The 12,181-nt window shown below is 34.2% G+C and overlaps 3 protein-coding genes across 3 annotated transcripts; 2 read left to right on the plus strand and 1 right to left on the minus strand.

Annotated features, from left to right (window-relative positions):
* Positions 1-161: 161 nt before the first annotated feature.
* LOC105252958 (phosphatidylserine decarboxylase proenzyme, mitochondrial) lies at positions 162-2,701 on the minus strand. Its single transcript, XM_011260663.3, has 5 exons — positions 2,514-2,701; positions 2,286-2,436; positions 1,972-2,205; positions 1,525-1,795; positions 162-1,466 (listed from the first exon to the last, which is right to left on the minus strand). Exons 2-5 carry the CDS (start codon positions 2,412-2,414, stop codon positions 1,006-1,008), a joined length of 1,095 nt encoding a protein of 364 aa, XP_011258965.1. The 5' UTR covers positions 2,415-2,436; positions 2,514-2,701; the 3' UTR covers positions 162-1,005.
* Positions 2,702-4,264: 1,563 nt separating this feature from the next.
* Positions 4,265-6,730, plus strand: LOC105252959 (ras-related protein Rac1). The gene is made up of 3 exons (XM_011260664.3): positions 4,265-5,032; positions 5,261-5,472; positions 5,628-6,730. The coding sequence occupies exons 1-3, from the start codon at positions 4,690-4,692 to the stop codon at positions 5,928-5,930; spliced, it is 858 nt and encodes a 285-aa protein (XP_011258966.1). The 5' UTR covers positions 4,265-4,689; the 3' UTR covers positions 5,931-6,730.
* A 1,860-nt stretch (positions 6,731-8,590) lies between these two features.
* On the plus strand, positions 8,591-11,929 carry LOC105252960 (probable tRNA (uracil-O(2)-)-methyltransferase). Its single transcript, XM_011260665.3, has 3 exons — positions 8,591-8,682; positions 8,771-9,816; positions 10,961-11,929. Exons 2-3 carry the CDS (start codon positions 8,854-8,856, stop codon positions 11,858-11,860), a joined length of 1,863 nt encoding a protein of 620 aa, XP_011258967.1. The 5' UTR covers positions 8,591-8,682; positions 8,771-8,853; the 3' UTR covers positions 11,861-11,929.
* Positions 11,930-12,181: the final 252 nt, after the last annotated feature.

Below are 12,181 nucleotides of genomic sequence, written 5' to 3' on the forward strand. Positions count from 1 at the left end.
AAGAAAAATTTCTATAATCATAGATCCAGATCACTATAATAAAATAAAATAATGTAAAATAGCAGGATATGGGATGCTATTTGGGATAAATTTGTCTGGATATAAATTCATTATTATATAAGAAAATATGATATTAAAATAAATATTATTATTTTTCTATACATTTCTTGCACCTTAAAATATATCTGCTTCTCCCTCTATGATAAACATCACACTTTGATTTATTTTAGTTTATAGAGTGCAAAGTCAATGTTTGCACGCGCAATATTTAACATGCACAAGCACGAGATATTTTGATCTAATATATAATTTCTCAGAAATAACATATTAATATTAATGATAGAGGATCGGTAAAATGCTTTTGCATGATAACGAAAGTAAACCAGATCGACGCTTCGTACGTTCATAAACTTACGACGTGCGTTCATTTTCTTATTTAAAAAAATAGAGCTTTAATTGAGGGAAGTGTTTCATTTAACGGCCTTGACCGGTCTAACTACGAACGAAGATCGATTTGGCATGCAACTAAAAACAGTTACGTTCCTCTTAGTGACGCACAAGGAGGGGAGAGAAATATTTTTTACGCGTCGAGTAGTTCCGTTGTAATCATTATAATTACAAGGCGTCATGTTTAACATATATCTATTTGACCCTATGATACATGTGTATGCAATAGGTATAAATGTGTCAAATCTATTATAAATTACGTCTTTCGCGTGATGTTTGCGCAATTAAAGTAACGAACGAGTGTAATCTCGCTAGATATAATTTACATGTAATTTTAGATAAATCGTGTGAGATATAATAATTTCCTGCACACGAACGGCTATGTATAAAAGTAATTACAAAATCGATACTTACTCCAAAGATTCCGAGTTTCTAGATCTTTCATTAAGTCATTCTTCTCTTTATTCCACAACACGACTTTGCAAGTGTGCGAGGTATAAATATGTTTCTGAGTTCTTTATAGAATTAAAATCAGTTCCTACTTTGTCATTCTGCTCTCTATATTTTAGGCTTCCATATATGTTTCCAATCTTGGGCAACATCCATAATTAAGTGTTGTTCGATTTGTCTTTCATCAGGCTTGTCATTAAAATGCGTACTCAAGGCTTGACCGACTTTAATGGTCTGGCCGACTTGCAAGCAGAATCGAAAGTCTCGCGGTGCCTCGAACAAAAGCACGATCGTAGACCCGAGTCTGAATTCGCCAAATAGTTCGCCTTTAGTTATACATGCATTGTCTAAGCTCGTTTCCTTCGGATGCGCAATTTCTGGCCATTGCACTGTGTTGGTGGCCAAGTTTCCATCGCAATAAACTTTTATGGAGCCCACATTAGTCGCACCGATTGCTGTGTAAGCCATGAAACCATCTGTCCATTCCCCGATATATACGACACGCTCATTTAGCGAGAACAGATTCGGCATAAACTTTAATATCTTCGGATTGACGCTCAATAATTTTCCTGAAGAAGAGTTATTTAGAAAAATGTTATAGGCTACAATTTTACAGATAAAACATACCTGGAAAATGTCGTCGGAGTCTTATATTCCAATCGGTGGGACTGTGAAATCGATGATAATCACCAGGTGCCAAGTAAATGATTAATTGATACAATCTATTGTCTAGTGGATTTTTCAAGAGTGAATTAACATAATCGTCCGCGATTATGTTCGAGATGGAATTCGTATCGCCTAAAAACTGCCTGAGATTATACGTTACTCCTTTCACTTGCTCCACACGGCAGGAAGTTACTGGTCCAAAATAAAGGACCTTACCATCTGCAGGTGAGACCTATAAATAATTTTCAACAAATAATATTATTTTTTATATCAGATTTAAATTAGATGTAATATTTTATATCGGACATTAATTTAAATTAGATATTAATTTAAATCAGATATTAATTAATTATATTTTATATCAGATTTAAATCAGATATAATTATCCTCTCGTAACAAAATAATCACCATATTTGTATTTGCAGCAATTGGCCTTGCATTTTGCTTAAGCGCCCTTACAAAAAACTCCACTAGGTTTGGGAATGCAGACAGATCTAATTCTACCTCATCCAGATTGGCATGAAACAGATGCGCATAAAATCTATAGAGCTTCGGTCTTAAACTAATTGGCAATTCAATCCTCGTCAACCAACCCCATATTCTACTAGTTGTTCTCAACGGTAGGCAACAGTAACATGTAACCTATAACAATAACTCTTTTTATAATTCATTTAATAACTCGATCCCAATCGCAAATCTATCATTCTTTATAATGAAATTACCACAACATCGTTCAACAGTTCTGGCCTGTCATGTATGTCAATGGAATATCCATGTTTGTGTAAATAACTCCATTGTGTTGCTGCAAGAATCGACAATCCAATACCAGAGAGAAACCTGAGAATGGCCATCCTGCTTCAGCGCACGCATGTCCTAAAAATTTTAATCGTAATCGTAATAAGATTTTAAAAAACCGTATATCTCTAAAGAAAAAGAAAAATCATATATACCTATATACTGCTGACTCTACCTAAAAGATGAAGTTAACATTAGAGTGCAGACATATCATTCTTTCTCTCTCAATCTGGAAACATTGACCGATATGCGCACGTGCATAATGACAAAATTCACGGTGGTGGGGCATCCATTAAACCATTCAAAGTAATTCAAATGCGCGCGCATCTTTCAAATCTGACTTCTTATAAATGTAATTCGCAAACTTGATTGCTTCTACTATCTACTATCTATATTTTGCTGAATATATAAGCAAAAAATATTTTTTTTATTAAAAATAACTAAAACTGATATATGTCAGTTTTTCATAAAAAATATTTCTGCAAAAATTTCTGCAACAAAAAGAAGAAATATTTGTTGATGAGAATGCATATTATTTTAAAACTTCGTATTAAAACAAATATTATCAATATCGCAATATTGATTATGTTAATTACATTTAACATGTATTCGCTATCAGAGCTTTTTAAGAATGTTTTGTATGTACAATCCCAGCAAAAAGTAGCTGAAAATCAATATTGACGAATATCCACTTTTGGTGTATTTTGAGTAAGAAATTGTGTGGAATATTACAATTTGATCAGAAATGTATTTTTTAATATATATTGCATTACTGAAATATTCCGAATTTTGTTAATCGAAATGATTAACTTTTGGCAGAGAATTTTGCCTTGTGACAGATACATGGCTAATTTCATTGAATTATATTTAATATCTTTTTAATCAGTTAGTATTTGTATAATATTATTTGACCAAATATTTCCTCTGTATCTAAACTTTTGCAAATTTTAAATAAATTCTGAATATTATTTTCATGTGTTTTTGTCATTTGAATCGACGTGGTTATACGTTTCCCATAAGAACACATGTTAATTCGGTGCAAATTAAAATCCTTATAACTTGTGAACGCTTTTGAATCGAAAATTAAAATTAAAATCCTTATAACTTGTGAACGCTTTTGAATCGATTTAAAAATTGTACTGAAGAGTCTAAACATATGTAAGGATATTCTGTACAATTTTCATTAAAAAATTCTCAATATTTTAAAAATAGGTATAAAATATCCTTAAAAACCACCGTAAATAAAAATTAAATGATACGATTAAATTAAAATTAAATTTTTAGATTTGCAATCAATCATCGCACTAAATTCAATATTCTACATTACACATTAAATACTATATTAACTATATTTACTACACTATATTAAATATTTTACATCAAGTACTCTATATAATTATTTTTATAATCAGAAAATTGGGAATATTATATAAATATTGAGTTTCTTTTCTATAAAATATATAAGTTTTTTTTAAATTAAATTATCAGTTTAATTTGTTGGGCTTGGAAAATTTTTATTTGTGCTGAAGAGACTTTCTATTAATGTTTCTTTATATTTTTTTAAGATGCTATCATTGTCTTCGAGGACAAATAATGTTTGCAATAAGTTATTATGCCCGAGTAATACATAGCACAACTCAAATTCAATTCAATGATACTGCTGATTCTCGAAATTTATACAATATTACGATAATATATACAATATTTCATACATAATCTGGTCGATATTTTGCTTATAATTTTTTATTCGATATTTTGTAAACAATGTAAAAAGTATCGAATATTCAATCATGTCGACCAACGATAATCTCTAAACTCTAAATAATACGACGCGCGCACGCTCGAGAGGGTCAAAGAACGCAATACATTTATGTGCGTGTCACGCATGCTTATCCGTCAGTATTCGCGATGCGCGCACGCCGCACGCGACACTGGCCGCCACTGACGGTGAGGAGGCGCACACCAGGAGGCGGGGGCGCGATAACAGGTGGCTCCGCGTCGCGGCAGGTGAATCGTCTGGCCTTTTTTTTTTGTCCGTCGCGCGATCACAATTGGTCCGCGTTCGCTGTCTTCAGTCCCCATTGTTTTCCATCGTCGTCGCCCTCTGTCTCAATCCGCGCCGATTGTGGCATCTCGACGATCGCGTCGAACCCCGAGGAACCAGCAGGATCAACTAGTGGCCGATCTTGTCCCCGAGCGCAGTCATGACGCGCACGACGATAAGACGTTGCTCCAGGACTACCTTGAAGTAAAGACGACGTCCACCTCGGCCCCGAGGAGGAGGTCCGGGAAAATTACACGTCGCATTCCCGGAGTAGTCTCGTCTGACGCATGAAAGGTCGGGGCTGCGGTAAGATCAAGAGCGAGACAATGCCGCCGTCCTCGCACACCAACTGGACGAGGCCGTTACTCAAGGGACAGACCATGCAGATGCAGGTAGCTAAGCAGCAACAGCAGCAACCGATGATGACGGCAACGACGACATCGTCGACGGCTGTCGGTACTGGAACGCAAAATCAAAGCGTGGCGGAGCATCCTGCGACCCCGCTCGACAAAAGAATCAAAGTGGTCCTGGTGGGTGACGGCGCGGTCGGCAAGACCAGTCTGGTGGTTTCATACTCTACCAACGGCTTCCCTGGAGAATATGTGCCAACTGCGTTTGACAATTATAATGGTTTGCATCATTTTCGAATGTGTGTGCTCGCCAATAATATGACTCAAGATTATAATAATATTATAATAATATGCTTACATATATCGCAAATTTTCTGTACTTTAGTTTGTTTTGTCGTAACTGATTTTTCTTTTTGTTTTCAATTGCCATTCTCGAGCACAAACAAGTAAAAGAAATATATTAAATCAATCCAAATATACTAACACTTTTGTAATAATATTTATCCAGTGGTTGTAAATGTCGATGGACAACCGCTAAATGTCCAGCTATGTGATACAGCGGGTCAGGATGACTTTGATCCCTTGAGGTCATTGTGCTATCCTGAAACAGACGTATTCCTAGTTTGCTTCAGCGTTGTATGCCCTTCGTCTTATCACAGCGTGGCTTCCAGATGGATCAATGAAGTGCGGAAATACTGTCCTAGTGCTCCAATTATCTTGGTACGGTCTATAAATGGATTGTGTATAATCTTTGTTAATAATATTATATTATATTATTATATATTGTTAATAATATTACATTATATTTATATATTATAATGTTAATAAGATATCATAAATTTAACAATGTAATTATTATCATTACAATTCTCTAGGTAGGAACGAAAAGTGATCTAAGATCGGATGTACGTCTGATGTTGCAATTGGCGAGATATGGGCAGGCGCCGATTACCACTATCCAGGGTCATCAGTTGGCGCGGAGACTGGGCGCCGTCAATTACGTCGAGACATCCGCGTTGACGCAACACGACCTCAAAGAGGCCTTCGATCAGGCGATAGTCAGTGCCCTCAATACGCGACGTGGAGGCGCCAATTTATTATACCGGCGTAGGAAGCCGCCCCCATTGTGGCGTAGATGGTTGTGCTGCTGGGAACGACCGTCTTCGAGCGAGACCTAAAAAAAAATCCTATTATAAGTGACTCTATACTTTTTTAGAATCCCTCTGTGATCATAGACGGTCGCTCTTTCTTCTGTCAGAATCATCACTTCCTCCCTGTTAGCATGATAGCTAGATTCGTTGAAGAATTATTTCGACATACAAAGAGAGACAGCTACTTTGTTATAGATTTTAGACGAGATGAGACTATTAATAGATAATACTTCCGTGCGCGAAAATAAGCATCGAGAGCAACCTTGTTACATACGCGACGCTTTAACATAATTCGCTCGGATTCGCACGAATTGTCTAACTTATCTTTTTTATATGCGGCAAATACATTTCACGACCTAGCAAACTGCCAGAATGATATGCCAAGTAGGATATTAGAAAAATCGTATAGTGCTAGAAATAATTACGCCTAACTCAATTCGTATAGTAATTTGCCTAATAATTTATACGCAAGGATTGCCCACGACAATATATCGCGCAGAGATAGATTATTGGGAGCAAATTGTTAGTCAAATTACATTCTGACAGACGGAGCGAGTGAGTGCCGCCTTCATAAAATTCCTGAAACCGCGCATAAGTGTGGTATAATTTATTGTACAATATTAATCATATTTTTTTGTTATACTAGCATAGTAATTGGCTACTCGCTGGTTGTGATTTTCGTACACGTAATATCTTTGTTTTAATTGTTGCGGTAAGGATCAGTTCTTTCCTCGCTCGTTTCTCCCTTTTTCTCTCTTTATCGAGAATATTAGGTGACTCTTTTTGCCACGTGTGACATATAATAATTGTATATTTTTTACTTGTTCCGATAGTACATATATATATATATATATATACATATATATATATATATATATATATATATATATATATATTTATTTTTTAATATCTTTGATATATTGTTATTCAGTAGATTAATAGTAGCTTTAAAATATCACGTTCACAATCGACCGCGTGACATCCCACATACATACATATATATATATATATATATATATATATATGTATGTATATATATATATATATAATTTATATATAAAATATATAGGATAAGCGATAACAATGATATTTGGTAAAACGCGTTTTTGATATAAGCATATGTGATGTAGTAGTGTTTATACGAGCGATATCAATAATGATAAAGGAACATCAATACATTAAATAGCGCAAAATCATATCCGTGATATTTAATGATTTACTACACATTTGTACCTTAAATTATAAATATGGAAGGTTGCTGTGATCTTACTTGAAACTTTCTTTCGGATATTCTATGGATGTATATTGCATATGAAATTGAACGCGCGAATAAGACTGCAGATAAGATTCAAAATGATAAAATGCATAATATGATAGATTTAATTTGCTGTAATACTTCATTTCTATATCATGTGGATCAAAAATGTTCATGTTGGATCAAATGCATAATATGATAGATTTAATTTGCTGTAATACTTCATTTCTATATCATGTGTGGATCAAAAATAAATTGTATATAAATATTTATTCATCATAAACAAAAATAGTCTCTCTATCTATGTCATACCTAAAATTAGAAATAACATGTGGGGAAACTGGATAGCTCAATAATAGAGCAGTCATCTGACAAAAGCGAAACATCTAAGCAGGATTTCCAAATCTGTTTGGCTTGAGAAAAAAGTTGAATGAAAATATAAATTTACTGTGAGATAAGAACAAGAATTAAAATCTCAATGTCTTAAAGTATTACAATCAAATATTGAAAGATTTGAGTAACATTAAAATCTAGTATTAGTATAAATCTACCTATAATTTTTATAAAATTATTAATGCATTTTATACATATTTAATTTACTTTTAAATTTAATTAATATTCTTGCAAAATCTGCAATTACAGATAACATTTCTCATATACTATAAAATTGTAATCTTTACCTATAACTTTAATATTTTTATCGATTAATTTTCTTCTTTATTTAATATTGCAATTTTATTAAATTATTGCTAAGAAGATATTCAAACAAACACACATAAAATTTGCAATTGACATTACATTTAATAATTATTTAATATATATTATTAATAATTACTTTTTAAATAATTATTATTTAATATATATTATTAATAATTATTTAAATTTAATAAATTTTTAAATATGATATCTTCACTTTCTATTTTATCGATAACGGGTATATAATTAGCAATTACAGCCTGATACCATACGAAAATAGTGGATCACGAAAGACAAGCAGGTTACGGTTCCACGTGCGCCTCTTGTGATCCCCAATAAACAATGGCGAACCGAGTGGCCGGCAGTGCAACGTTGAATGCACCTAAGCAATTGTATAAATATTTATTGCGCGAATGCGAAAAACTGCCCAAACACACGCAACAATTTTACAAGCACTCTATCAAACAAGTACGTGCAAAATATTTTTACTCGATAACGATATGATTAATTTGACATAACTGGATACGCACAAAAAGTATTTAAAAAACAGTTTAAATCTCTGCTGAAATATTAAATGTAGAATAATTAAAATAATTGAGAATATTAGAAGTTATAAATCTAATTGCGAAAGAAAAAAAAAAAGCCATTGTTTTTTATTTTACAAAAATAATTTTAGGTAGGGCAAATTCTTTTTCACTAATAACTATTGAGTCAGTGAAATTATTTCTTTTCTAGAGCTTCAAGCAGCATGCCTCAGAATCTGATGAGGAACGGATACAGCAAATTATGGAACGAGCATTATTAGATGCCAAGTGGGTGATACAAAAGGTGATATTATCGCTAATGACATGTACATTAAGTTCGAATTACATTACAGATATTTAGGTCGACAATAATTTGTATTTCTTTCTTGCAGTATAAACAACCAGGTAGCGCTTCAAAATGATAAATAATCACTATACATCTTAATATCTACATGTATTAGTAATAGATAGAAAAATGAATTTTGAACAGATTGCTAGCGAGAACACCAATAGCAGTGTCTTGCAATTTTGGAAAGCTATTGCAATCTGGATGAAAAATCCTCATGTTGTTAATCGTAGGATTCTAGGATCTCGGGAATTATTAACGATCAAAGTCAATTGCAATGTTCTGGATATTTTCGAACGTATTGACAAGCTCCATATCCAACCTAATGACTTTAAATATGATTTATTTTCAAGAAATGTAAAAGACTTATTAGATACCTTAAATATCACAGAATATTGTCAATCATTTGAATGTATGGATCCATTTGAGATATTAAACGATGATAAAGTGTATCTGTGCATAAAAAAACTTTTGCCTCGCAACACGCAGATATTCTCGCCTACGCTGGAATTTATATTTATCGACAAGAGGTCCGCCAACGTTATTAGTTTCCACAAGCTGATGAACCTGGATAAACAGTCTCTAGGTCCAAATACAGCTTACGGTATACAGCATCACGAATACGGCTCCACCTGTATAAATGTACATAAATCGGATGCTGATAATTGTAGCAAAAGTTGTGACTGGTTGAGATTCAAGTTCTTTCCGCGTTTGATAAAGTGGATGGAAAGCGAGAACGATATAGCCAGTTCAAAAATCAGTTCTCTCAGTCTCATCTCCATCGAGAAATATACCTTGTTATACAATCGCTTAAAGGAGAAGTATGGCGCGAAGATGGTGGAGATATGGCCAGAGAACACAGATCCGGCAAAGTTTGTTTATGAGGATATTGCGATCGCGACGTACCTGTTGCTACTATGGGAAAAAGAGAGATTAGAAAAAGGTACGCAGGAGCTGCAATCATTCATCGATCTCGGCTGTGGCAACGGTCTTCTCGTCCACGTTTTGTCTAGCGAAGGTCACAGAGGAACGGGAATCGATTTGCGTAGGAGAAAGATTTGGGACTTATTCTCAAACAGTACTCATTTGCAAGTATGTACACAATATTTGTTATACAGGCTGTTTCAGATCATCCGTACCATCCATTTAAAAACTAGAGAAGTTATTTCAAAAAAGTAAAAACATTTTCTTTATAAATCGGGTGCGCTCTATTGAATGGTGCTATTTTTAACTTCTGGTTCCGGCCAGAAATAGGCGATTCAGACCGGAAGTGCATTTTTTTAAACGCACCCCCTATTTTTCATTGGATGTTCTTGTAGCTTACCTCGAGAGCTTTCCAAAACACTATAATAAATTATTTTTCCATGAAGTACTTTTCGAGTTATGAAGCTTGAAATCATTTCTTAATTTTACATAAACCATAAAATATCTTGTAAAATATTCATTTTTCAATTATCTTACCTTAATACTTTTATGTACAAAATAATGAGAGGAATCAATTGATGTAAAGAAAACACATAGTTGTTTTTAAGAAAAAATATGTAATTTGCAATTCCATGTTTTTTTCTTAAAAACAACTGTATGTTTTCTTTACACCAATTGATTCCTCTCATTATTTTGTACATAAAAATATTAAGGTAACATAATCGAAAAATGAATATTTTAAAAATGAATATTTTACAAGTTATGTTATGGTTTATATAAAATTAAGAAATGATTTCAAGCCTCATAACTCGAAAACTACTTGATGGAAAAATAATTTATTATAGTGTTTTGGAAAGCTCTCGAGGTAAGCTACAAGAATATGCAATGAACAATAGGGGGTTTCAATAAAAAAAAATGCACTTCCGGTCTGAATCGCCTATTTCCGGCCGGAACCAGAAGTTGAAAATATCACTATTCGATAAAGTGCACCCAATTTATAAAGAAAATGATTTTACTTTTTTGAAATAACTACTTTTCTAGTTTTTAAATGGTACGGGTGGTCTGAAACATCCTGTATAATTATAATTTACTCAAGAGAGTTCAAATATTACATCAGTCCAAAAATTTGTTTTTTGTATACTCGTTAAAAGTGATTATTATGATTTATTGTCAGAATTTATTCTCATTCTTCCATTTACATCAGAAAGTGATAAATATTGTTGATTAATAATTTATTTACACACAAATTTATGGACTATGTAATGTGGATTAACGTTTTTCGCTATCACACATTCTGTGACTTACGTACCAGGTCAGCACAATTGTTCCATCCTCGGAGACAATTTTCCCCGGAGTGGATTGGATCATAGGGAATCATTCGGACGAACTCACTCCGTGGATCCCGGTGATTGCGGCGCGCAGTTCCTACGAATGCCGATTCTTTCTGCTGCCGTGCTGCGCCTACGAATTCGACGGCGCAAAATATCGGCGGTGCAATGCCGGCGAGAGTCAATATTCGGAGTACATGTCTTACGTCAAGAGCGTATGCGAAGGCTGTGGCTTTCTGACATTAGTAGACAGGTTGCGAATCCCGTCGACTAAGCGAACTTGTTTCATCGGATGGGAAAGGACCTACGCGAAAGAAAGATCTGTGATGATAGATGCTGACATTCAGAAAATCATCAATGCGAGGTCGACAATTGTCACGTCATTTGAAAAAGAAACCGTAGGAAGCGAAGCGAAGGATGATCCGTGGTCTTCAAGCTTCAAACCGAGGAGTTCGGTGGAGCAGGCGCGGAACTGCACGCAATTGGATAGAGAACTAGTTGTCAATATAGTCAACGTGATTGCGGCACATCTTTTAGGCGTTAATCGTAGAATATCATTGGAATGGAGACCCGGTGAAACGTGGAATGCTGGTGGGCAGATCGACATCGGCGAAGCGGCAAAGTTATTGGCACCCGAAATGCTGCAACATCTACGAAACGAGTGTGGAGGATTGCAAACTTTATTGAAGAATCATAATCACATTTTCTTTGTCACCCAAGGAAAAGTACAGTTCAGGGCTCCTGGCTTCGTTAATAAGAGGAAGAGAGTCAAGAGGAAAAGGAACAATAGCGAACCATTGAGAAAAGTTAAGCCTTGTTGGTTTCATAAGAATCATCCCGATGGGTGTCCTGCTCTCGAGGTCGACTGTGATTTTCAACATTAAGTTCCTTCATTGCTTATTCAGTGAAGTTGTGTTTCATACTTTAGAAGTCTATTATTTGAGTGCGGTGATGCACACATGTAACAATATATTTTATTTTAAATAAAAAAAGAAAAATATCGATTGTTGCATGTGAAAGCTAAAATGAAAAGAACACACATGCAACGATTCCATCGATGCGGATTAGCATTACAAAACGTAACAATATAATATAAATTAGCTAAACGGTATTACATTACATTTCGAATATATACCTATTTTGTTATTACATCAGCGATGTATAGAACATATCTCTCATTCATCACAGCTTTAATTATTTATCTA

Source organism: Camponotus floridanus, unplaced genomic scaffold (assembly GCF_003227725.1).
Source record: "Camponotus floridanus strain SB8 unplaced genomic scaffold, Cflo_v7.5 scaffold157, whole genome shotgun sequence".
Classification (NCBI taxonomy): Eukaryota; Metazoa; Arthropoda; class Insecta; order Hymenoptera; family Formicidae; genus Camponotus; species Camponotus floridanus.